We start from the raw sequence: 27,959 nt of genomic DNA, 5'->3' as shown, positions 1-27,959 counted from the left end.
CCTAAACTGCCGACCGGAGCTCACCGCTACTCTAATAAATGTATTAACCCCTAAAGCTAAGTCTAACCCTAACACTAACACCCCCCTAACTTAAATATAATTTACATCTAACGAAATTAATTAACTCTTATTAAATAAATGATTCCTATTTAAAGCTAAATACTTACCTGTAAAATAAATCCTAATATAGCTACAATATAAATTATAATTATATTATAGCTATTTTAGGATTAATATTTATTTTACAGGCAACTTTTTAATTATTTTAACCAGGTACAATAGCTATTAAATAGTTAAGAACTATTTAATAGTTACCTAGTTAAAATAATAACAAATTTACCTGTAAAATAAATCCTAACCTAAGATATAATTAAACCTAACACTACCCTATCAATAAAATAATTAAATAAACTACCTACAATTACCTACAATTAACCTAACACTACACTATCAATAAATTAATTAAACACAATTGCTACAAATAAATACAATTAAATAAACTAGCTAAAGTACAAAAAATAAAAAAGAACTAAGTTACAAAAAATAATAAAATATTTACAAACATAAGAAAAATATTACAACAATTTTAAACTAATTACACCTACTCTAAGCCCCCTAATAAAATAACAAAGCCCCCCAAAATAAAAAATTCCCTACCCTATTCTAAATTAAAAAAGTTAAAAGCTCTTTTACCTTACCAGCCCTGAACAGGGCCCTTTGCGGGGCATGCCCCAAGGATTTCAGCTCTTTTGCCTGTAAAAAAAAACATACCATACCCCCCCCAACATTACAACCCACCACCCACATACCCCTAATCTAACCCAAACCCCCCCTTAAATAAACCTAACACTAAGCCCCTGAAGATCTTCCTACCTTGTCTTCACCATACCAGGTTCACCGATCCGTCCTGGCTCCAACATCTTCATCCAACCCAAGCGGGGGTTGGCGATCCATCATCCGGTGCTGAAGAGGTCCAGAAGAGGCTCCAAAGTCTTCCTCCTATCCGGCAAGAAGAGGACATCCGGACCGGCAAACATCTTCTCCAAGCGGCATCTTCAATCTTCTTCCATCCGGTGCGGAGCGGGTCCATCTTGAAGCAGGCGACGCGGATCCATCCTCTTCTTCCGTTGTCTCCCGACGAATGACGGTTCCTTTAAGGGACGTCATCCAAGATGGCGTCCCTCGAATTCCGATTGGCTGATAGGATTCTATCAGCCAATCGGAATTAAGGTAGGAATTTTCTGATTGGCTGATGGAATCAGCCAATCAGAATCAAGTTCAATCCGATTGGCTGATCCAATCAGCCAATCAGATTGAGCTTGCATTCTATTGGCTGTTCCGATCAGCCAATAGAATGCGAGCTCAATCTGATTGGCTGATTGGATCAGCCAATCGGATTGAACTTGATTCTGATTGGCTGATTCCATCAGCCAATCAGAAAATTCCTACCTTAATTCCGATTGGCTGATAGAATCCTATCAGCCAATCGGAATTCGAGGGACGCCATCTTGGATGACGTCCCTTAAAGGAACCGTCATTCGTCGGGAGACAACGGAAGAAGAGGATGGATCCGCGTCGCCTGCTTCAAGATGGACCCGCTCCGCACCGGATGGAAGAAGATTGAAGATGCCGCTTGTAGAAGATGTTTGCCGGTCCGGATGTCCTCTTCTTGCCGGATAGGAGGAAGACTTTGGAGCCTCTTCTGGACCTCTTCAGCACCGGATGATGGATCGCCAACCCCCGCTTGGGTTGGATGAAGATGTTGGAGCCAGGACGGATCGGTGAAGCTGGTATGGTGAAGACAAGGTAGAAAGATCTTCAGGGGCTTAGTGTTAGGTTTATTTAAGGGGGGGGTTGGGTTAGATTAGGGGTATGTGGGTGGTGGGTTGTAATGTTGGGGGGGGTATGGTATGTTTTTTTTTACAGGCAAAAGAGCTGAAATCCTTGGGGCATGCCCCGCAAAGGGCCCTGTTCAGGGCTGGTAAGGTAAAAGAGCTTTTAACTTTTTTAATTTAGAATAGGGTAGGGAATTTTTTATTTTGGGGGGCTTTGTTATTTTATTAGGGGGCTTAGAGTAGGTGTAATTAGTTTAAAATTGTTGTAATATTTTTCTTATGTTTGTAAATATTTTATTATTTTTTGTAACTTAGTTCTTTTTTATTTTTTGTACTTTAGCTAGTTTATTTAATTGTATTTATTTGTAGCAATTGTGTTTAATTAATTTATTGATAGTGTAGTGTTAGGTTAATTGTAGGTAATTGTAGGTAGTTTATTTAATTAATTTATTGATAGTCTAGTGTTAGGTTTAATTATAACTTAGGTTAGGATTTATTTTACAGGTAATTTTGTTATTATTTTAACTAGGTAACTATTAAATAGTTCTTAACTATTTAATAGCTATTGTACCTGGTTAAAATAATTACAAAGTTGCCTGTAAAATAAATATTAATCCTAAAATAGCTACAATATAATTATAATTTATATTGTAGCTATATTAGGATTTATTTTACAGGTAAGTATTTAGCTTTAAATAGGAATAAGTTATTTAATAAGAGTTAATTTATTTCGTTAGATTAAAATTATATTTAATTTAGGGGGGGTGTTAGTGTTAGATTTAGCTTTAGGGGTTAATACATTTATTATAGTAGCGGTGAGGTCCGCTCGGCAGATTAGGGGTTAATAATTGAAGGTAGGTGTCGGCGATGTTAGGGAGGGCAGATTAGGGGTTAATACTATTTATGATAGGGTTAGTGAGGCGGATTAGGGGTTAATAACTTTATTATAGTAGCGCTCAGGTCCGCTCGGCAGATTAGGAGTTAATAAATGTAGGCAGGTGTCGGCGACGTTGAGGGGGGCAGATTAGGGGTTAATAAATATAATATAGGGGTCGGCGATGTTAGGGCAGCAGATTAGGGGTACATAGGGATAACGTAGGTTGCGGCGGTTTACGGAGCGGCAGATTAGGGGTTAAAAAAAATATGCAGGTGTCAGCGATAGCGGGGGCGGCAGATTAGGGGTTAATAAGTGTAAGGTTAGGGGTGTTTAGACTTGGGGTACATGTTAGAGTGTTAGGTGCAGACGTAGGAAGTGTTTCCCCATAGGAAACAATGGGGCTGCGTTAGGAGCTGAACGCTGCTTTTTTGCAGGTGTTAGGTTTTTTTTTCAGCTCAAACAGCCCCATTGTTTCTTATGGGAGAATCGTGCACGAGCACGTTTTTGAGGCCGGCCGCGTCCGTAAGCAACTCTGGTATCGAGAGTTGCATTTGCGGTAAAAATGCTCTACGCTCCTTTTTTGGAGCCTAACGCAGCATTTGTTTGAACTCTCGATACCAGAGTTAAATTTATGGTGCGGCCAGAAAAAAGCCCGCGGAGCGTTAACAGCCCTTTTACCGCCGAACTCCAAATCTAGGCCTAAGTTTGCTACAATGTGACTATTAGTTATATTGTAGCTAGCCTAGGGTTTATTTTACAGGTAAGTATTTAGTTTTAAATAGGATTAATTTATTTAATTATGTTAAATTTATTTTGTTTAATTTAAATTATATTTAAGTTAGGGTTAGACTTAGGTTTAGGGGTTAATACCTTTAATATAACAGCGGCGACGTTGGGGTGGCAGATTAGGGGTTAATAAATGTAAGTAGGTGTCGGCGATGTTAGGGACGGCAGATTAGGGGTTAATAAAATGTAACTAGTGTTTGCGAGGCGGGAGTGCTGCGATTTAGGGTTAATACATTTATTAAAGTGGCGGTGATGTCCGGTCGGCAGATTAGGGGTTAATATATTTATCAAAGTGTTTCCGATGGGGGGGGGCCTCGGTTTAGGGGTTAATAGGTAGTTTATGGGTGTTAGTGTACTTTTATCACTTTAGTTAAGAGTATTATGTTCCGGCGTTAGCCCATAAAACTCTTAACTACTGACTTTTAAATGCGTTAAGAGTCTGGACAGGAGAGGGTCTACCGCTCACTTCTTCCAAGACTCGTAATACCAGCATTAGGCAAATCCCATTAAAAAGATAGGATACGCAATTGACGTAAGGGGATTTGCGATAGCCTCGAGTCGCGGAAGAAAAGTGAGCGGTAGACCCTTTCCTGCCTGACTTGTAATACCAGCGGGCGCTAAAAAGCAGTGTTGGACCCCTCAACGCTGCTTTTCAAGGGTAACGCCAAACTCGTAATCTAGGCGTTATTTTGCAGATCTTTTATAATACAGTGAATTCTTAAAGGGACACTGAACCCAAATTTTTTTCTTTCGTGATTCAGATAGAGCATGCAATTTTAAGCAACTTTCTAATTTTACTCCTATTATATTTTTCTTCGTTCTCTTGCTATCTTTATTTGAAAAAGAAGGTATCTAAGCTAAGGAGCCAGCCAATTTTTGGTTTAGAACTCTGGACAGCACTTGTTTATTGGTGGGTGAATTTATCCACCAATAAGCAAGAACAACCCAGGTTGTTCACCAAAAATGAGCTGGCATCTAAACTTACATTCTTGCTTTTCAAATAAAAATACCAAGAGAATGAAGAAAATTTGATAATAGGAGTAAATTAGATTTTTTTTTAAATTGCATGCTCTATCTGAATCACGAAAGAAAAAATTCGGGTTCAGTGTCCCTTTAATGATGCAAATATTTTAATAAAAAACAATATTTTCACTTCCCTTAAATAAAGGAATGTCCCTTTCAGTAAAAAAGATATTCTACAAATTACTCCTAAGGGGTCTATTTATTAATGAGCGAGCGGACATGATCCGATATTGCGGATCATGTCCGCTGCACATCGATAAATGCCGACAGCATATGCTGTCGGCATTTATCATTGCACCAGAAGTTCTTGTGAACTGCTGGTTCAATACTGCCCCCTGCAGATTTGCGGCCAATCATCCGCTAGCAAGAGGTGTCAATCAACCCGATCGTATACAATTGGGCTGATTTCTGTCCGCCGCCTCTGACAGATTATGGAGCAGCGGTCTTTAGACAGCTGCTTCATAAATTTTGTTTCCCTCGCCGGAACAGGAGCTTGATACGGAGCTTGATAAATATACCCCTAAATCTGCTATTCTCTCACGTAAAATCATAAAGCCTTGACCTGTTACTGAGCTTTTTAAATAATATATGGACTTTTAATTTTACAAAAACCATTCATATAATATATATGAAAGTTCCTATTTGGTCCCCTCTAATCCCCTCCCCCCCCCCCCCCCCCCAACTCCAAAACTGCTTCCTTTGCACTGATGATCCCTGAATGAATGGAAATACTTTGTCTATGTTTCATTGCATAACTCGGAAATTGTTACAGATCAAACAAAATATCTGCTAAATATTGTGAAACTTTTGACACTGACGCGTGGTTCTTATCTAAAGTAAATGCCCCCGAGTTTAGGTTAACATGCGGATGTGAGCTATTTAAGGGAGAAATGCCCATAGATATTTCAGAGTGACAATGACAGTCATGGATATTTCAGGCAACCTCGTATTACTGCTTCTCATAATTCTGCTTGGTGTCATGACCATAATATGGTGGAAGAAAAGCATCAGAATTCATTCTCAGCTGCCTCCAGGACCCACTCCTCTACCACTGATCGGTAACATTCTCCAAGTGAATCCAAAAGCATTTCTAGAGTCCCTACAAAAGGTGGGTGTGTCTTAAGTCTATATTTAGAGGAATAACAATTTCTTATAGATAGATTTCCAGTGTGAAATGATGTCCTAAATGACTTGATTCAGTAAAATAGAAAATACTTTTGCAATATGATGTTGCTTTTTTAACCCTGTATTTAATATTTATAAAACTGCTGAACATTTTTTTTTGCTTTTCAACCCCATTGACTACAGCTTCTACATTTTTTAGCAAATCTGTTTAGGAATTTAGGCTGTAGCTGTGACTTATCTTTTATTGCAGCTGAGGAAAAGTTTTTTTTAAAAAAAGTATAAACTTTTCTTGTAGCTTCAGATAGCTAGAGAGATAGACAAACTGAATTACTTGACTTTTGTGCATTTGAATAAGAACTTAAAGGGACATGAAACCCAAAATTTGTCATTCATGATTCAGATAGAGAATACAATTTTAAACAACCTTCCAATTTACTTCTATTATTTAATTTGTTTCCTTCTCTTGTTATCCTTTGCTGAAATGTTTATCTAGGAAAGCTCAGGAGCAGTAAAGAATCTAGGTCCTAGCTGCTGATTGGTGGATGCATATATATATATATATATATATATATATATATATATAGCTTGATGGCCGGTGTTTCTGGCGAGTCTTCAAACTCGCCAAAAATAGCAGTTATGAAGCAGCGGTCACAAAGACCGCTGCTCCATAACCCTGTCTGCCTGCTCTGAGCAGGCGGACAGGAATCGCAACAATTCAACCCGATCGAGTACGATCGGGTTGATTGACAGCTTCCTGCTGGCGGCCCATTGGCCGCGAGTCTGCAGGGGGCGGTGTTGCACCAGCAGCTCTTGTGAGCTGCTGGTGCAATGTTAAATGCGGAGAGCGTATTGCTCTCCGCATTCAGCAATGTCTTGCGGACCTTTATCCGCACTGTTGGACCAGGTCCGCAAGACATTTCTGTAATTTGTCCCCCCAATCTGAATCATGAAAGAAAAAAAAATGGGTTTCATATCCCTTTAAAGTCTATTTCAGAATTTGTATTGTTTAAAAAGATAGATAATCCCTTTATTACCAGTTCCCCAGTTTTGCATAACCAACACGGTTATAATAATATACTCTATGATTACCGTGTATCTAAGCTTCTGCAGACTTCCCCCTTATTTCAGTTCTTTTGAAAGACTTGCATTTTAGCCAATAAGTGCTCACTCATAAATAACTCCACAGGAGTGAGCACAATATTATCTATATGACACACATGAAAAACTGTCACACACATTAAGATAAGAGGTAGCCTTCAAGGGGTTAGAAATTAGCATTGGAGCCTACCTAGGTTTAGCTTTCAACTAAGAATACCAAGAGAACAAATCAAATTTGATGATAAAAGTGAATTGGAAAGTTGTTTAAAATTGTATGCCCTATATATGATAGGAGATCATTTTTATTTATATAATATTAGAGGAAGGTGCCTGAATTTAGATTTCAGAATAACCTTTCTCTAAGGCATTTTAAGGGGAAAATGTACAAACTGTTACATTGTTATTTAAATGAGACAGTCAACTCCAAAAAATGTTATTGTCTAAAAAGATTGACAATCCCTTTATTACTCATTCCCCAGTTTTCCATAACCAACACAGTTATATTAATACACTTTTTACCTCTGTGATTACCTTGTATCTAAGCCTCTGCAGACTGCCCCCTGATCACATGGCTATTTATTTATAATCTATTGACCTGCATTTTAGCCAATTAGTGCTGTGTCAGCCACAACTCCGGGGAGAGAGCACAATGGTTTCCATATGGCACACATGAATTAGCAGTGTCTTGTTGTGAAAAGCTAATAAAAAAGCATGTTATAAGATGCTGTCTATAGTGGCTTAGAAAGAAGCAGAAATTTAGAGGTTTAAAGGTTATAAAATATATTAATATAACAATGTTAGTTGTGTAAAGCTGGGGAATGGGTAGTAAAGGCGTTATCTACCTTTTTAAACAATAACAATTTTGGTGTTGACTGTCCCTTTAAGTTGCATAGTTTGATTTTTTAAATTATTTTAATATATGAAAATGAAGCGTTGAATTTAGTTTCAATTAAATCTGAAATCCTGATCTGTTATGTGACCTGAACTCTGTATAACCTGTGGGGTTAGTGCATTTCTCTATAAGCTTTGATCATAGATTAAAATGGTTAATAAAGTATTGATAAATCTCTAATGTTGTTAGGACCCAGGTTGCTTGTAATAGGAGTAAGGAGTCTTATACTTCTGTGATGTATTTAGTTGTTTTCTACTTCGTTATGCATCTAAAGAAACAAAAGCATGTTTTGTCCATTGTAGGTCTGGATGATATATATTAAAGGGACAGTCTACTCCAGAATTTGTATTGTTAAAAAGATAGATAATCCGTTTATGACCCATTCCCCAGTTTTGCATAACCAGCACTTTTTACCTCAGTGATTACCTTGTATCTAAGCCTCTGCAGATTGCTCCCTTATTTCAGTTCTTTTGGCAGACTTGCATTTTAACCAATCAGTGCTGGCTCGTAAATAACTCCACGGAGTGAGCACAATGTTATCTATATGGCACACATGAACTAGCTCTGTCTAGCTGTGAAAAACTGTCAAAACCTACTGAGATAACAGGCGTCCTTCAAGGGCTTAGAAATTAGCATATGAGCCTACCTAGGTTTAGCTTTTAACAAAGATTACCAAGAGAACAAAGTAAAGCATCTGAATCATGAAAGTTTAATTTTGACTAGACTTTCCCTTTAACAAATATTATCTACGTGCAGATGACCTTCAATCCAGTTGAAAAAAATCCCATTTGTTTCTTCATTTTAAGAATTTTTAAAAGTTATCTTTTTTTAACCAACAGCTATTTTCTATTGGTTTAGTTTTAACAAATTTACATCACTAACAAATAAATTTGTACATAAAAGATTATATATATGTCTTAATATGTCCTTTGTTTCTCCAGAACACTTTCATAGACATTTCTTTGTTACTTTTTTTAGTTCAGAGAGAAGTATGGACCTGTATACACTGTATATTTTGGATCCCATCCAGTAGTGGTTATGTGCGGATATGAGGCAGTAAAAGAAGCCCTGGTTGACAATGGCGAGTTCTTTGTTAACAGAGGGAAAATGCCATTATCCGACTATATAAACAAAGGCTTTGGTAAGCTATAATATTAGTCTTTTGGAGTAAAAGAAAGTTTTATCGCTGTTCTTATTCTGAATGGAGTGTTTGTACTACAGGTGTTTTAGGAAGTAATGGAGAACGATGGAGGACACTTCGACGCTTCTCTTTAACAACTTTAAGAAATTTTGGTATGGGAAAGAAGAGTCTTGAGGAGAGAATCCAGGAGGAAACACATTATTTAGTAGAGAAGCTTGGGAAAATGCAAGGTTTGTTCACTTTAATACACTCTGAGAGACTCCAAATCAACAACTCTCTCATATATTACCCATAAAGGGACATTAGACACTAAATAAATCATTGTTTGTATGATGTATTTAGAGCAAAGTTTAGCCGGAGAATAATTTGTATGTGTATTTTTTTAAATTATATTAGTTGTTTAAATATTGTTAAAATAAGGGTAACGTTAATGTCCATAAAGCAGTGGGCGTCGCCATATTGTAACTTAGGTTACCTTTTCTGCTAAGGCCAATTAGGAATGGTTATAAATGGCTTACTAGAGTGAGTAACCAATGACTGAGTAGAATATAGCTGTGTCTGCACTTCCATGTTTAACATGAATTGGAAAGCCCACAATATTCAGAACCAAATTCCAGGAAAGGAAAACAAAATAACTAATAAAAGTATATTACAAAGTTGTTTTACTACATGTAAATACATAATTTATATTACCATCTAGAGGTGTTGAATGCCCCTTTAAAACACAGGGCAAACTATATTTTACCCTTATTCTTCCTGTCTTTATGCCCCGTTGTTCCCTCCAGTCTGTGTCATTGTGTCACTGTCATCAGGAGTGACAGACTACATATTACTAATAGACATTTTTTATTATTATTGTGCAAAACAAATAATAAATAACTTTTAACTTATTAACAAATTATTCAATGAAAAATTGGTTGACTAATTTGTTCATTAATTTAGAAGGGGATAATTAAATATAAAAAAGTGTATTTTTGTATTAAATTATACCTTTAATATATAAACATATGAATCAACTAATTTTCTTTAACTAAAATGGCATTTGGTATTGGGCAAAATCTTAGAATAACAAAAAAAAAGAAGTGATTTTTGATCAACTATCTGAAAACAAATACACGTCTTTTGCATACCAGCATACTTCCTGTGCCACCCTGCGGGGATGTCCCCTATCTCCTCTTGACTGCGTTACCCTATAGGGTGAGAAACCGACTCCATTGCCCCCTTTCAAAACCATAAAAATTGGTCAGCAAATATATTGTATGACAAAAAAGGTGAATTTTTCACTCCTTTTTTTTAAACCATTCCAATACCAACTAGATAGAACAGTCATTTTCTAAATTAATAAAAATACTTTAATTAGTAATCAGGAAAATCATATTTATGATTGTTACCTGTGCATGTTAAAAAAAAAAAAAGTGTAAATATCTGAAATGTTTTGGTCAAATCAAACCAAAGTAGGTTTCCAAGAGATCAAAGCTGTTTATGTGAAAATTCCATCTGGGGAAAACCTATTGGAAATGTACATTTCTGATGGGGTATAATAATGATATTGAGTTGTCCACATTAAGGCTCGCCGGAAACAGGAGTTAAGAAGCAGCGGTAATAAGACTGCTGCTCCTTAACTCTTCCACCACCTCTGAGGTGGCGGACAGCAATCAGCCAGATCAGATACGATCTGGTTGATTGACATCCACTGCTTGAGGCTGATTGGCCGCAAATGTGCAGGGGCGGCATTGCACAAGCATTTCACTAGAAATGCTTGTGCAATGATAAATGATGACAGCGTATGCTGTCGACATTTATCAATGTGCGGCAGACATGATCCGCTACATCGTATTATGTCCGCCAGTACATTGATAAATCTACCCCCTGAAGTAAAGTTTTATGGCTAGAATAAAAGTATAAAAAAACACACAAATGTATAACATATTAAAATAAAGTAACTTTTTACCTCTGGGCTAGTAGCGTTTAACCCCTGACTAGTAAACCATAGTAATATTTTATATATATATGGGTAAATGTATGTGCGCAAATATAACATAATGTTAAAACACTGTTAACACCAGTTTTATTTAAAAAAAAAAATGAAACAGTTAAAATACCTTTGTTCTTGACTCAGAATAATCTATCTATCAATCTATCTGTCTATCTATATGTAGATGTACATATAAAACATTTTCCTCTAAATGATGAAGAAAAGTACTTAAAGTGTGATAATGTGGGGTTTCTTAATGGATTAAAATAGATTCTAATATAAAATCCCTTTGAAATGCTATGAATGAGATATTGCACAGGAATTCTGTTAGAATATGAGACCATATCTTCCTTCCTTGACTCAATTCCCTGTTGCTTCTTTTATATTTGTAATATAAAACAGTAAAATTCAAGGTATCCCCTGGTATCAGAAAACTAAGAATATATTTTTCACAAATGTATTAAATATTTTCTTTATAATTTTATAGGCAAACCCATCGACCCCACCTTCCTGTTAAGTTGCGCTGTGTCAAATATCATCTGCTCAATAGTGTTTGGCCAACGGTTTGACTACACAGACAAGAAATTTCTATCTTTACTCAACGATATCAGCATTTCCATGCGTTTCACAAACTCAACCTGGGGACTGGTAAGCATACTCACACTTTCTTATACTCTATACTTATAACTGTACACCGGTTTCCTCCTATACACTTTTCTTTATTTTTTTAGATCATCACCCACATTAACTTGGAACTCTTTTTATGATTGACTTTCTAAAATGTTCTTACTTTGCTCTTTTTAATTTTTTATTCCATTTTTCTTTCAGATATTCTTTTTTTTCCACAAGTTGTTGCGCCATTTTCCTGGTCCACATTTTAGAGGGATAAAGCATCTGAAAGATATTAGAGAGTTTGTGAAGGAACAAATCAGGCACAGTCAAGAGAACCTTGATCCTAATTTCCCACAGCATTTTATTGATTGCTTCTTGGTGAAGATGCAGCAGGTATGGATTGTGGTTAAAAAAATGCTATATGTTCCTTTAGGCAAGGCAAATAGGGTGTATTAGTCACTAAAAACCAGTAGCATTTGACATACTCATTATGAAGTCATTATGATCATAAAAGAAGGGAAATTTAGAGGTTCCAAAGGCAATACCTATGCATCTAAAAACCATAGTAAAGTACTTTAGGTTGGATATAGGTTCTCTATTACGCATATACAGAAAAGCACAATCCACCAAATTGTATTCTTGCAATCTCTTTATGAAAAAAGTTGTAATAGCAGTAACATGTTTAATGGGTTAAAAGTTTAGTCACATGAAAGGAACAGTAAACTAGGTGACATATAAAGGGTCAGGCATATGTAAGGAACAGTAAACTAGGTGACATATAAAGGGTTAGTCACATGTAAGGAACAGTAAACTCAGTGACATGTAAAGGGCTAGTCACATGTAAGGAACAGTAAACTAGGTGACATAAAGGATTAGTCACATGTAAGGAACAGTAAACTAGGTGACATATAAAGGGTTAGTCACATGTAAGGAACAGTAAACTAGGTGACATATAAAGGGTTAGTCACATGTAAGGAACAGTAAACTAGGTGACATATAAAGGGTTAGTCACATGTAAGGAACAGTAAACTTGGTGACATATAAAGGGTTAGTCACATGTAAGGAACAGTAAACTAGGTGACATATAAAAGGTTAGTCACATGTAAGGAACAGTAAACTAGGTGACATATAAAGGATTAGTCATATGTAAGGAACAGTAAACTAGGTGACATATAAAGGGTAAGTCCCATATAAGGAACATTAAACTAGGTGACATATAAAGGGTTAGTCACATGTAAGGAACAGTAAACTCAGTGACATATAAAGGGTTAGTCACATGTAAGGAACAGTAAACTAGGGGACATATAAAGGGTTAGTCACATGTAAGGAACAGTAAACTAGGTGACATATAAAGGGTTAGTCACATGTAAGGAACAGTAAACTCAGTGATATAAAAAGGGTTAGTCACATGTAAGGAACAGTAAACTCAGTGACATATAAAGGGTTAGTCACATGTAAGGAACAGTAAACTCAATGAAATATATAGAGGGTTAGTCACATGTAAGGAACAGTAAACTCGGTGACATATAAAGGGTTAGTCACATGTAAGGAACAGTAAACTAGGTGGCATATAAAGGGTTAGTCACATGTAAGGAACAGTAAACTAGGTGGCATATAAAGGCTTAGTCACATGTAAGGAACAGTAAACTAGTAAACAATAAGTTATTGATTTTATTTCTTTGTTGTCTTTTCACAGGAGAAACAGAACCCAAACACAGAGTTCCACATGGAGAACTTGTTAGTGACAACAATTAACCTGTTTTTTGCTGGGACAGAAACAGTCAGTACTACACTCAGATATGGCTTTCTCATCCTTATCAAATATCCAGAGATTCAAGGTGCCATGTACTGCTCACACCCTAATTACTCTCCCTGTATAGTACACACCTATGTCTGTATCACTTGACACCTCTCATCCTTATATATGAATATCTTGTATATCCTCTGCAGAAAGAATCTCTTGTTCCCCTCTTCGTACATCATTCACATGACTCCTCTCCTTGTAACCTCTACCTCTTCTTCATTGGAAAGCAGCCTTTTGTGCAAAACATTTTAAACTATATCCTATTTTATTTCTACACCACTATATTTATGTATCCATGATACTTTTTAAGGGACAATACATGTAGTGTGATTATGTGGTTAGTTGTAAAAGATGAGTTTCTCTATCATCTGTACACCTCTCACCTTTCCCTCTGTACTTATAAACATGCTATTATCTACTGCTTACTGAGGGCCCAAGTTCTTTAAAACTTGTCTGAACAAAGTGAAATATCGCTCCAACCCTCGCAAGTGCAGGCACTACCCAATTCTTTTAAAAAAAGGGGGCTTAACATGGAGGTCCTGTCAAGTGGTGAGATACTGTCTATAGAAGCATTTATGAAGATGGCTACTAACCTGTATGCAACCTCAGAGGTTGTGGACGTCAAACAACTTGGACTGATAAGACCTGCTCTTACGTAATTGGTTGTCTGAAAGAAATGGTGCGGCTACACAAGCTTTTGCTAGTGAAATGTTAAATTCTTGAGGTGGATGCTACTTCAGAGGCCCCAAACACGTGCACACAGGTTCCCTGTCTGGGAACCTTTCCCGCACACACATTGATATATATGTGGGTCTATGTAGGAACCCTATTGCACTTAGGGTTCCTACATAGACATTCCTATATTCCATTTATCACCTCATCCTTCTATTTCTTAGTTCTAGATAACAAATTAAATACACTTCTTTACCTTGTTGTGCAGCTTTTACCATCATATATTACAACACTAGCCATATTTTGCATTAGGTGCACAACTTTCTGTTCCTTCACATAAATGGCTGCTACTTTCTGTTTTCTCTCTCCTACTTTTCCCTCTTTGTTCCACAGATCATAGCTAACTCCCCTGTTGTTTTTTTTGAGCAGAGAAGATACAAGATGAAATTGACAAAGCAATAGGACGACAGAGATGTCCCTGCATAGAAGACAGAATGCAGATGCCGTATACTGATGCTGTGATCCATGAAATCCAGAGATTTGGCGACATTCTCCCGACTGGGGTTCCTCACTCAACCACACATGATATCACCTTTAGAGGGTACAAGTTACCAAAGGTAAATGAATATCTTCATTTTTATTATACAAATACACCTGTGTGGTAATATGTAATTAATATATAACTCAATTACATTGTAATTAAAGAAAACAATATCTATATATGTAAATTTATTTCACAGTGTGAAAGGGACACTAAAGTCAGAATTAAACTTTCATGATTCAGATAGAGCATGCAGTTTTAAGAGACTTTCCAATTACTTAATTTATCAAATTGTGCACTTTCTTTTTATTTACACACTTTTTGAGACACCAGCTACTACTGAGCATGTGTAAGCGTTCATATTTCATACTTATATGAGTTTGTGATTGGCTAATGGTTGTCACATGATACAGGAGGCCAGTAAATTGAAGTCAAATTTTAAATTTGTCAGAAAAAAATAAGTGCAATCACATTGTCTTTTTATGATGCACTTGTTGATTATGCAGTTATACTGTATTTAATGGTTCTTTAAGCATAAGTCACAAGCAGGTTATAGAATAGCTAAAGTAACAAAGAAAGGATCTTTGGTTGGAAGAAAATGATTGGAAGCTGAGCTTGGTTTATGGTGATGGGAATATTAACGCATATTGACAAAAGGTTGCACACCTATAATTCTAGTGAATAACTGACAAATACACCTGCTGGTCATTGCTTTTATTTATTTTACCATTTATTTATCTATTTAACTTAATATCAGTGTTTCACTCTCATTCTCTGTGTCCCTCTCATTTCCATTTTATTATTCTCCCATTGGGCCTAATAATATAAAATTCTCCGCTAAGGTGAGATGATCTTAACTGATCCTCCCACACTGCGAGATCCCTAGTGAAATTTTCAAAAGGCAGATTATGTTTTCACAGTTTCTATGTAACTTTAAAAAAATAGGATCATACTTTGTATTAGAGATGCGCATTTGTTTAGTTAAGAATACAGATTAACAAAAACAAATGTAAATGTTTAACTAAAATTCAGTATTTGTTTAGTTTTAAATTTAGCGAATACCAAATAGAGTAGCCATCGAATATTTGGGAAAATGAGTTTCCTTGATTATTCGTTATGAAAATTTCGCCTGAAACTAAATTTTCTTGGCTGCACAAATCTACTTTGTATGTTTATGTGTATATTTTACAAAATACATTGCCCTTTGCATTTCTACATTTAAAACAAAACTGGAAAAATGTCAGCTTCAGTTTCACAGAGAGCTTCATTACTTTCTATGGGCCAGATAATCAAACATTCTCTAGTTTGGAGAGAAATTAAAATGCAGACTTCACAGGGACTCAATTCACTGAATTTTCCAGAAAGGGTAGAACCTGAAAGTCCCAGAGAGATGAGAGATGCCTTCCATAGAAATGAATGAAGTTCTGTGGAATAAAAATAATTCACAAAGGAGAAAGAAGGTAACTGGAGAACACCTGTGGTTGATATAAAGGCTCAGTTTGCATCAATTACAAATTAAACCGAAATTATTTCACTGCAATTTAACTTGTTTTGTCTATATTTAAGTATATTTTACTTTTCTGTTAGTTAAAATAAGTGTATTGTGACTTTTGGGAAAGTTTCACCTGCATACAACTGGCGAGATAAATCAGTGAGACCAGCGTGTTTAAAATGCTTACATTATTTCACAGCAATTTTGAGAAAGCTTCAAACATACTCTGGGAACTCCCCTGTTCACCCCAGTTTACAATATAGCAAATACAAAGTGCAATGAAACCCAAAAATGTTGTTTTTTCATTCATACAGCGCATACACTCTTAAAAAAAAGTTTCCAATGTACTTCATTTATCAAATTTGTTTCATTCCCATTGTAATTTTTTGTTGAAGAGATACCTAGGTAGGTGTCTAGAGCACTACATGGCAGGAAATAGTGCTCTTCCAAATGGAAAACATTCTTCTAAAACTGCTCCAGATATGTGCATGCTTCTGAGCTTGTGTCCCTACTTTTCAACAAAAGATACCAAGAAAACAAAGAAAATGTGATAATAGAATTAAATTAGAAAGTTGTTTAAAAGTTGATGCTCTATTTTTCTTGGTTTCATATCCCTTTAAAGGGACACTCAGGTTAAATACAATTTTCATAATTCAGATAGAGCATGTAATTTTAAACAACTTTCCAATTTACTTTCATTAAAAAAAATGTGCACAGTCTTTTGTATTTACAATTTTTGAGTCACCAGATCCTACTGAGCATGTGCAAGAATTCACATACTATAGGTATATGCATTTGTGGTTGGCTGATTGCTATCACATGGTACAAGGGGAGTGTAAATAGACATAACTTTGAAATTTGTTATAAAAAAATCTACTACTCATTTGAAGTTCAGACTAAGTGCTATTGCATTGTCTTGTTATCTTGCATTTGTTGATTATGCAAATCTATGCAAATCTAATGTGTTGACTGGTCCTTTAAGGATAAAAGGGATCTCTTCGGTATCAAGTATCTAGGGAAACCACATTTTGACCTAGTTTATGATAGTGATATTATAATTTCATTTAAATCATGAGAAGATAATTGGAGCAAAATTGTCATGTCCATAGCAGATCACATCTATGTATAAGCACCTGTGAGGTGCGTCAAACGCGTCAGGTGTTGGTTTCCCCTTCTTGATATATGTCTATATTTTTACTTTTGATTCAATAAATTGAATTTTACTATTCAGACTTGCGAGTGCTGCTGTGTATTTTGCTTCCATAGCAGATCATAGTCATAATAAAGAGATTTAAAGTCTTTAGAGAAAAAAAGGGGATTTGCAAATCTATAGCTTGTGATTGGTGATTATCTATATCAATGTGTTTTGTGTAAGCCCATATCTGCAGTCATTACATTTAAATTATTTTTTCTTAAAGAGACACTCAATCAAAATTAAACTTTCATTATTCAGATAGAGCTTGCCATTTTAAACAGCTTTCCAATTTACTTCCATTAACTAAATGTGCACAGTCTTTTTATATTTAAACTTTTTGAGTCACCAGCTCCTATTGAGCATGTGCAAGAATAAGTGTGTATGCATTTGTGAATGGCTGATGGCTGTCACATGGTACGTGTATGCATTTGTGATTGGCTGATGGCTGTCACATGGTACAGGGGGAGCGGAAACTTAAAATTGTCAGAAAAAAATCTACTACTCATTTGAAGTTCAGACTAAGTGCTATTGCATTGTCTTGCATTTGTTGATTATGCAAATCTACTGTGTTGACTGGTCCTTTAACTGTTTTTCAGGGCACAGACATTTATCCATTACTAACCACTGTGCTTCAAGATCCTGAACAGTTTTCAAGCCCAGGAAAATTTTATCCAGAAAGGTTCTTGGATGATCAAGGAAATCTGAAAAAGAATGTGGCATTTATGCCATTCTCTACAGGTATTAAGTGCTAGAAACATAGGCCTAGATTTAGAGTTCGGCGGTAAAAGGGCTGTTAACGCTCCGCGGGTTTTTTTCTGGCCGCACCATAAATTTAACTCTGGTATCGAGAGTTCAAACAAATGCTGCGTTAGGCTCCAAAAAAGGAGCGTAGAGCATTTTTACCGCAAATGCAACTCTCGATACCAGAGTTGCTTACGGACGCGGCCGGCATCAAAAACGTGCTCGTGCACGATTCTCCCATAGGAAACAATGGGGCTGTTTGAGCTGAAAAAAAACCTAACACCTGCAAAAAAGCAGCGTTCAGCTCCTAACGCAGCCCCATTGTTTCCTATGGGGAAACACCTCCTAAGTCTGCACCTAACACCCTAACATGTACCCCGAGTCTAAACACCCCTAACCTTACACTTATTAACCCCTAATCTGCCGCCCCCGCTATCGCTGACCCCTGCATTACACTTTTAACCCCTAATCTGCCGCTCCGTAAACCGCCGCCACCTACGTTATCCCTATGTACCCCTAATCTGCTGCCCTAACATCGCCGACCCCTATGTTATATTTATTAACCCCTAATCTGCCCCCCACAACGTCGCCGACACCTACCTACACTTATTAACCCCTAATCTGCCGAGCGGACCTGAGCGCTACTATAATAAAGTTATTAACCCCTAATCCGCCTCACTAACCCTATCATAAATAGTATTAACCCCTAATCTGCCCTCCCTAACATCGCCGACACCTACCTTCAATTATTAACCCCTAATCTGCCGACCGGAGCTCACCGCTATTCTAATAAATGTATTAACCCCTAAAGCTAAGTCTAACCCTAACACTAACACCCCCCTAAGTTAAATATAATTTTTATCTAACGAAATAAATTAACTCTTATTAAATAAATAATTCCTATTTAAAGCTAAATACTTACCTGTAAAATAAATCCTAATATAGCTACAATATAAATTATAATTATATTATAGCTATTTTAGGATTAATATTTATTTTACAGGCAACTTTGTAATTATTTTAACCAGGTACAATAGCTATTAAATAGTTAAGAACTATTTAATAGTTACCTAGTTAAAATAATTACAAATTTACCTGTAAAATAAATCCTAACCTAAGATATAATTAAACCTAACACTACCCTATCAATAAAATAATTAAATAAACTACCTACAATTACCTACAATTAACCTAACACTACACTATCAATAAATTAATTAAACACAATTGCTACAAATAAATAACATTAAATAAACTATCTAAAGTACAAAAAATAAAAAAGAACTAAGTTACAGAAAATAATAAAATATTTACAAACATAAGAAAAATATTACAACAATTTTAAACTAATTACACCTACTCTAAGCCCCCTAATAAAATAACAAAGCCCCCCAAAATAAAAAATTCCCTACCCTATTCTAAAATACAAATATTACAAGCTCTTTTACCTTACCAGCCCTGAACAGGGCCCTTTGCGGGGCATGCCCCAAGAATTTCAGCTCTTTTGCCTGTAAAAAAAAACATACTATACCCCCCCCCCAACATTACAACCCACCACCCACATACCCCTAATCTAACCCAAACCCCCCTTAAATAAACCTAACACTACCCCCCTGATGATCTTCCTACCTTGTCTTCACCATGCCAGGTTCACCGATCCGTCCTGGCTCCAAGATCTTCATCCAACCCAAGCGGGGGCTAGACATCCACTGAAGAAGTCCAGAAGAGGGTCCAAAGTCTTCCTCCTATCCGGCAAGAAGAGGACATCCGGACCGGCAAACATCTTCTCCAAGCGGCATCTTCTATCTTCTTCCATCCGATGACGACCGGCTCCATCTTGAAGACCTCCAGCGCGGATCCATCCTCTTCTTCCGACGACTAGACGACGAATGACGGTTCCTTTAAGGGACGTCATCCAAGATGGCGTCCCTCGAATTCCGATTGGCTGATAGGATTCTATCAGCCAATCGGAATTAAGGTAGGAATTTTCTGATTGGCTGATGGAATCAGCCAATCAGAATATAGTTCAATCCGATTGGCTGATCCAATCAGCCAATCAGATTGAGCTCGCATTCTATTGGCTGTTCCGATCAGCCAATAGAATGCGAGCTCAATCTGATTGGCTGATTGGATCAGCCAATCGGATTGAACTATATTCTGATTGGCTGATTCCATCAGCCAATCAGAAAATTCCTACCTTAATTCCGATTGGCTGATAGAATCCTATCAGCCAATCGGAATTCGAGGGACGCCATCTTGGATGACGTCCCTTAAAGGAACCGTCATTCGTCGTCTAGTCGTCGGAAGAAGAGGATGGATCCGCGCTGGAGGTCTTCAAGATGGAGCCGGTCGTCATCGGATGGAAGAAGATAGAAGATGCCGCTTGGAGAAGATGTTTGCCGGTCCGGATGTCCTCTTCTTGCCGGATAGGAGGAAGACTTTGGACCCTCTTCTGGACTTCTTCAGTGGATGTCTAGCCCCCGCTTGGGTTGGATGAAGATCTTGGAGCCAGGACGGATCGGTGAACCTGGCATGGTGAAGACAAGGTAGGAAGATCATCAGGGGGGTAGTGTTAGGTTTATTTAAGGGGGGTTTGGGTTAGATTAGGGGTATGTGGGTGGTGGGTTGTAATGTTGGGGGGGGGGTATAGTATGTTTTTTTTTACAGGCAAAAGAGCTGAAATTCTTGGGGCATGCCCCGCAAAGGGCCCTGTTCAGGGCTGGTAAGGTAAAAGAGCTTGTAATATTTGTATTTTAGAATAGGGTAGGGAATTTTTTATTTTGGGGGTCTTTGTTATTTTATTAGGGGGCTTAGAGTAGGTGTAATTAGTTTAAAATTGTTGTAATATTTTTCTTATGTTTGTAAATATTTTATTATTTTCTGTAACTTAGTTCTTTTTTATTTTTTGTACTTTAGATAGTTTATTTAATGTTATTTATTTGTAGCAATTGTGTTTAATTAATTTAATGATAGTGTAGTGTTAGGTTAATTGTAGGTAATTGTAGGTAGTTTATTTAATTATTTTATTGATAGGGTAGTGTTAGGTTTAATTATATCTTAGGTTAGGATTTATTTTACAGGTAAATTTGTAATTATTTTAACTAGGTAACTATTAAATAGTTCTTAACTATTTAATAGCTATTGTACCTGGTTAAAATAATTACAAAGTTGCCTGTAAAATAAATATTAATCCTAAAATAGCTATAATATAATTATAATTTATATTGTAGCTATATTAGGATGTATTTTACAGGTAAGTATTTAGCTTTAAATAGGAATTATTTATTTAATAAGAGTTAATTTATTTCGTTAGATAAAAATTATATTTAACTTAGGGGGGTGTTAGTGTTAGGGTTAGACTTAGCTTTAGGGGTTAATACATTTATTAGAATAGCGGTGAGCTCCGGTCGGCAGATTAGGGGTTAATAATTGAAGGTAGGTGTCGGCGATGTTAGGGAGGGCAGATTAGGGGTTAATACTATTTATGATAGGGTTAGTGAGGCGGATTAGGGGTTAATAACTTTATTATAGTAGCGCTCAGGTCCGCTCGGCAGATTAGGGGTTAATAAGTGTAGGTAGGTGTCGGCGACGTTGTGGGGGGCAGATTAGGGGTTAATAAATATAACATAGGGGTCGGCGATGTTAGGGGTAGCAGATTAGGGGTACATAGGGATAACGTAGGTGGCGGCGATTTGCGGTCGGAAGATTAGGGGTTAATTATTTTAAGTAGCTTGCGGCGACGTTGTGGGGGGCAAGTTAGGGGTTAATAGATATAATACAGGGGTCGGCGGTGTTAGGGGCAGCAGATTAGGGGTACATAAGTATAACGTAGGTGGCGGTCGGCAGATTAGGGGTTAAAAATTTTAATCGAGTGGCGGCGATGTGGGGGGACCTCGGTTTAGGGGTACATAGGTAGTTTATGGGTGTTAGTGTACTTTAGGGTACAGTAGTTAAGAGCTTTATAAACCGGCGTTAGCCAGAAAGCTCTTAACTCCTGCTATTTTCAGGCGGCTGGAATCTTGTCGTTAGAGCTCTAACGCTCACTGCAGAAACGACTCTAAATACCAGCGTTAGAAAGATCCCATTGAAAAGATAGGCTACGCAAATGGCGTAGGGGGATCTGCGGTATGGAAAAGTCGCGGCTGAAAAGTGAGCGTTAGACCCTTTAATCACTGACTCCAAATACCAGCGGGCGCCCAAAACCAGCGTTAGGAGCCTCTAACGCTGGTTTTGACGGCTACCGCCGAACTCTAAATCTAGGCCATAGACATTAAAGAACAACACAATTGAATATTTTGAAAGACAAACCATTGGATCAGGTTATAACATTTCTTTACTTTTTCTGTCCCTATCCGGTCCATTTTCACCTATTCACAGTTTTCTATAAAAAATAAATAAATAACATAATTTCCATATCATTATCTCTTGTTTACGTTCTTTTTTCAATAAAATATAGTTTCATCATTATATTTATTAAAATTGTGATTTTTACCCCTCTCCAGAGACAGAGAGAAGTCATGACCATCTTTTCTTTTAAATGCCTAAGTTTTTGTACCTAGACCCATCTTGTCTAACCATTTTACACTTTAACAAACATCACTTTAACATCCATTAGTTATTTTTTATATTCCTCTGGAAATACGGACCTCAAACATGCTCAGTATTTTAAAGGGAAAGTCAATCAAAATTAAACTTTTATTATTCAGATAGAGCTTGCCATTTTAAAAAACTTTCCAATTTACTTCCATTAATTAAATGTGCACAGTCTTTTTATATTTAAAATTTTTGAGCCACCAGCTCCTACTGAGCATGTGCAAGAATAAGTGTGTATGCATTTGTGAATGGCTGATGGCTGTCACATGGTACGTGTATGCATTTGTGATTGACTGATGGCTATCACATGGTACAAGGGGAGTGGAAAAAAGACATACCTTTTAAAATTGTCAGAAAAAAATCTACTACTCATTTGAAGTTCAGACTTAGTGCTATTGCATTGTCTTGTTATCTTGCATTTGTTAATTATGCAAATCTACTGTGTTGACTGGTCCTTTAAGAGAGGTATTTTATATAAATATACACTGGTATCTACATTTTATGACTCTTACTTTTCCACCCTTCCAAACATCCTACTGTTTTTTTCTGCTTTGTTGTTGCATTGCTTTCCAATCTTGATATCATCTGAAATCATAATAATAATAATTTTCTACCTTAACTTCTTGAATCCATTATTGTATTTCCTCATTATAGGCAAACGGATGTGCCCAGGGGAAGGCCTTGCTCGTCTGGAAATCTTCCTCTTCCTCACATCGGTCCTTCAGAACTTCACTTTAACAACTGATGTCCCTTTAGAGAAGCTAGACTTAACTTCTGACACCAGTAGTGCTGGACGAGTCCCCCGTCCATATCACATGTTTGTTTGCCCCCGTACCTAGAACTTCACTAAATTATTTAAAAAACAGTGGTATTGTAAATGCAGTGAACTTAAAGGGACATTAAAGTCAAAATGAAACTTTAATAATTCAGATAGAACGCACTATTTTAAAACAGCTTTCCAATTCAATTCCATTATCTAAATGTGCATTCTTTTTTATATGCACACTTTCTGAGGCACCAGTTTCTACTGAGCATGTGCAAGAATTTACTGGAAAATATGTATATGTATTTTGTGATTGGCTAAAGGATGTCACATTATGCATTGGGAAGTAAAATGGAACTAACTTTAAAATGTATCATTAACAAATCTACAACTCATTTGAAATTTAAACTAAGGGTCCGATGATCTAAACTTTGCCAGATCAGACATGTTTTTCCTCGCTGATCCTCGCAGGGGCTACCCTGGTGGAATTATAGTAAAAAAGGAGAAGTCCCTGGAAGTGGCAAGATGTTTCTTATTCAAAGTATTGGAGTTAGCAGTCAGTAGGAGGCGCACTTTAAAAAGTCCCTCCTGCAGCCAATATAAATCACATTATGCTTTGTATTTTGTACTTATAAGTATAAATTTCTGGTTGTTTTTTTGTACATCCAGTGTGCTTAAATTATGATTTACGCTGTGCACATTTAATATGTTTTATTCCTATGTAATTTACAAATGTTATATTTTTGATAAAATATGATGTTTGGTAACGATTTTGTTACAATTTTTTAAGCACCTTAACAATACAATTTTTCTTGTTTTTCTGTTTTGTGTGAATGGTTTAATTACTCATTTTGTAAGATTTTTAAAATACAAATTTAAATGTGCAATTTCGTAATGTCAGCATCTTCTCCCCATACGAAAATGCAGTATAAGTCCCTTAGCGTGACACCCAGTTTTCAGGGTAAAAAATGGCTTTAGATTATTTCACCAGGGAAATAGAAGTACTGGCAAACATTATTAAATCTTGCCAGCCCAGGGACCTTTAAACCACCGGGCCCAAAGTGGTTTTGCATTGCCTTTATTTAGTGGTCCCTTAACTCCAAAGTAATAGGGATCTCTATACATACATTGATAATGTCATTGATGTATATAAGATTACTATATTTCTGATTATGTGTTGTAAAATCTAATACACATTATTTTAAATATTTATGAAATAAAAATTGTCAATTTGTTGAGCCTTTACGAAACATGCTCATCAATATCAAATGTTGCAATATTATGAGATTTATTTTTATATATATTTTCTACATTTCTAATTTGATTGTTATTTTTATATAATAAATTATATTTCTTAATGTTCCAAATTCTCATGAGCTAAAGAAGAGAGACATGAAAACAAATCAAATCATCACAAAAATGATCGAAACAAAATGAGCATGTAATGTGTTTAATTGTATCATAAACAAGTATATGGTGAAGCAGCCACATTACCAAGTGACACAGACAAAAACGATTGTGACCTTCTCTTAAGAAATATAACTTGAGCAGTAGAGCTTATTAAAACCTGTTTTTTTGGTTGAAAATTTTGTAAATGCTTAACAAAGATGTGAATAGATAGTAAATAACAATAAAAAATTTATTTGACAAAACATGTTTATTTGTTTATTTAATTGTTGGGGTTTAGGGAGGAGGATAAAGCAACCTTGACAAAGAGAGAGGGAGGAGAGGGGACAGTGACAGAGGAAATGAGGAGAGGGGCCTACAATGACCAAGAGGAGATTGACATAGAGAGGCGGAAAAGTGGGGACAATGACAGAGGAAAGGAGGAGAGGGGACTACAATGACCAAAAGAGAGAGGAGAGGGGAGAGTGTCAAAGAGAGGTGGAGAAGAGGGGACAGTGACAGAGGAAAGGAGGAGAGGGGACTACAAAGACCGAGAGAGAGAGGGGAGAGTGACAAATAGAGGAGGAGAAGAGGGGACAGTGGGCCAAGACAATCAGGATTACTTTTTAGAGACCATCCTGGAGTCATTTGATAACTATCAAACTACTTTAGACGTCATCAGACACCATCCGGCTTGTAAAGTCATCAGCTAAGGTAAAACATTATGGGTGATGACTTCAGAATGATTAGCAGATTATCTTACTGATTACTTCACAAGAATGAACAGCCAGTGAATGACTCTAGAGTCATCTCATTTAAATAATTCGGCCTGTGGGCAGACTTCAGGATGGCTTCTGATGACTAGTCTGGAGCCATCAATTACTTCAGAATGACTCCAGGAAGATCATCCTTTTCTACTAGGGGACAGACGGGATTGTACATATCTCATTTAAATTGATTCATGGAATAAACTTCCACAAGAGGTAGTAATGACAAACACTGTGGGGGACTTTAAGAATGCCTGGGAGAAGCATAAGGCTATCCTACAAACTAAATAAGTTTATTCTTTTAGGAAATATCAGGCAGACTTGCTGGGCCTATGGCTCTTATCTGCCGTCAACATCTATGTCTCTAAATTATATTATTATATATCTGAGTTTTTCCCTATCTCTCTCTCTCAGGGTCTGATATTGAAAACCTCACAGCTCGGTTGAGATATTTTAAGAAATCTCGTAGGTGAGGCGAGGTCCTTAATTTGAAAAAACAAAAAACCCCCACAAATTTTATCTTGAGAAATATTAATGTTACTATGTAGTGTTTTTTATGTGAAACAGAGACTCCTACATTACAATACAAGATCTAAAAAAATCCCAAATATTTTGTGTGATTTCTCCCCATGTTGGCGAGGTGTTTAATATTAGGCCCTCAGTAGTTACAGTAACATGATATATAGGCATATGAAACCCACTTCATCTTCAAACCCTGGTGAAACACTGTTCCATGTATTCACTACCTCTTCTGCTGTAGCTAGTTGTAAATATTTACTAAAATCCAATCTTCTTTCTAATTAAATAGAACTGTTCACATCCTATATTTAAATGCAAATCGTTTACTTCTCACCAGATGGCACTGCAGTCCAGTAAATCCAAGTATGTCACACAACACAGGAACTTGAAGGAAAGATGCTTTTTTTAAATAATATAAAACTGTCTAATGAACAGCTTTTTGGCAGTCAGCTATGACAGATATTATTGTCTCTAAAAACCCACTCTAACAGAAAGAAAAATGCTAGGCCCCTAGGGGCCAGTTCTGGGATAGCGAAGGGAAATGTACTGCTTTAAAATGCAAAACCTCCAAAATCAAAGGTGTTAAAGTCTTGGTCGGCTCCATCAAAATCCAAGTCATATTGGACACCCTCTACATCTGCAGAAGGGTGGTATCCCAACTCTCTGAAGTCTGGGGTGGCAGTCGTTTCAGCTGGGTGGCCACTGTGGCTAGAGGTTACCATGTAGCCCATGGTGGGACCTGCAGCTGCGCCGCCCATCAGTACGCAGGCTGTCTTCACTCCGCAGTGTAGCTGGGACCCATGTCGGAGGCAGAGAGGACGGCACTTCTCTTTGCTTTGAGTAGACTTGCCTAGAAATTGGAATACAAATATGCTATAGTGTTGGTAGGAGAATGTAGCAACAGTTCAGCAGAGAGAGTGCATAATCTCTTACCTTCCCTCCCCTGAGTCTTAGTCTGTGGAGCGACCTCTCTCCAGCAACATCTTCTTATGGGTGAATTGTCATGGAGTCTGCAGCTGACTGGGGAAAGAGAAGGCTGCAACAGGCTCTAGAATCACAAGGAGATGGATCTTAGATGTATTGCACCGCATTCCAAGAGAGATGGTCTTAAAGGGACAGTCTTAAAGGTCTTAAAGGGGCATAGAAATTAGCATATAAGCCTACCTAGGTTTTGCTTTCAACAAAGAACACCAAGAGACTAGACTGTCCCTCTTAATGTATAATAAGGGATGGGTTAAGCTTTGAGAGGGGCAAGGACAGACCTCCCATCTTGTGAAAAGCCCCCAATATTCTAGATGTTTGTGAGGTTTTATTATTATTATTATTATTCTTTATTTATAAAGCGCCAATAGATTCCGCAGCGCTGTCCATGGGTAACGAAGATAAAAGGACAGTACAATATGAGACACCAGACAAAATAAAACAAACAAATACAGGGGGAATTGGGAGCCCTGTTCCCGTGGGAACTTACAATCTAGATGGGTAGGAGGGTGAGAGACAGGAGGTGGGGGCTGCAAAGGTGAGAATGATGTTAGTATGGAGTTAGATGAGGGCAACTATTCGGCAAGTGGAATTCATTAGTTACTGAGTCGGGTGATAAGCTTCCCTGAACAAGAAGGTCTTTAGGGAGCGTTTAAAGGAGGAGAGGTTGGGAGAAAGTCTGACAGCTCGAGGAAGTGTGTCCCAGATGGTTGGTGCTGCACGAGAGAAGTCCTGTAGTCTAGCATGGGAGGAGGTGATGGTAGAAGATGCAAGGAGTAGATCGTTGTTGTATCTTAGAGGACGGGCTGGAGTATATTTGTTGATGAGTGAGGACAGGTGGGGGGGCTGCATTGGTGAGGGCTTTGTAGGTCAGAGTGAGAATTTTGAATTTAATTCTGCTGTGAATGGGGAGCCAGTGAAAGGACTCAGAGGGGTGCAGCAGATACAGAGCGTCAGGAGAGGTGGATTAGCCTAGCAGAGGCATTTAGGATGGAAAAAAAGTAGGGAAAGAGGCGGGAGAGAGGAAGGCCAGTTAGTAGGTTATTACAGAAGTCAAGCCGGGAAATTACTAGGGAATGGATTAGCTGTTTAGTAGTTTCAGAACTCAGAAAAGGACGAATTTTGGTTTTCAAAATATGTT

At 37.1% G+C, this 27,959-nt stretch overlaps 1 protein-coding gene across 1 annotated transcript; it reads left to right on the top strand.

Annotated features, from left to right (window-relative positions):
- Nucleotides 1-5,437: 5,437 nt before the first annotated feature.
- Nucleotides 5,438-23,726, top strand: LOC128666844 (cytochrome P450 2G1). The gene is made up of 9 exons (XM_053721646.1): nucleotides 5,438-5,629; nucleotides 8,615-8,777; nucleotides 8,858-9,007; nucleotides 11,240-11,400; nucleotides 11,581-11,757; nucleotides 13,061-13,202; nucleotides 14,270-14,457; nucleotides 17,665-17,806; nucleotides 23,057-23,726. Exons 1-9 carry the CDS (start codon nucleotides 5,438-5,440, stop codon nucleotides 23,239-23,241), a joined length of 1,500 nt encoding a protein of 499 aa, XP_053577621.1. The 3' UTR covers nucleotides 23,242-23,726.
- The last annotated feature ends 4,233 nt before the right edge of the window (nucleotides 23,727-27,959 follow it).

This window comes from Bombina bombina, chromosome 7 (genome assembly GCF_027579735.1).
Source record: "Bombina bombina isolate aBomBom1 chromosome 7, aBomBom1.pri, whole genome shotgun sequence".
Taxonomy (NCBI): Eukaryota; Metazoa; Chordata; class Amphibia; order Anura; family Bombinatoridae; genus Bombina; species Bombina bombina.
This window is presented reverse-complemented; position numbering and strand designations above follow the sequence as displayed.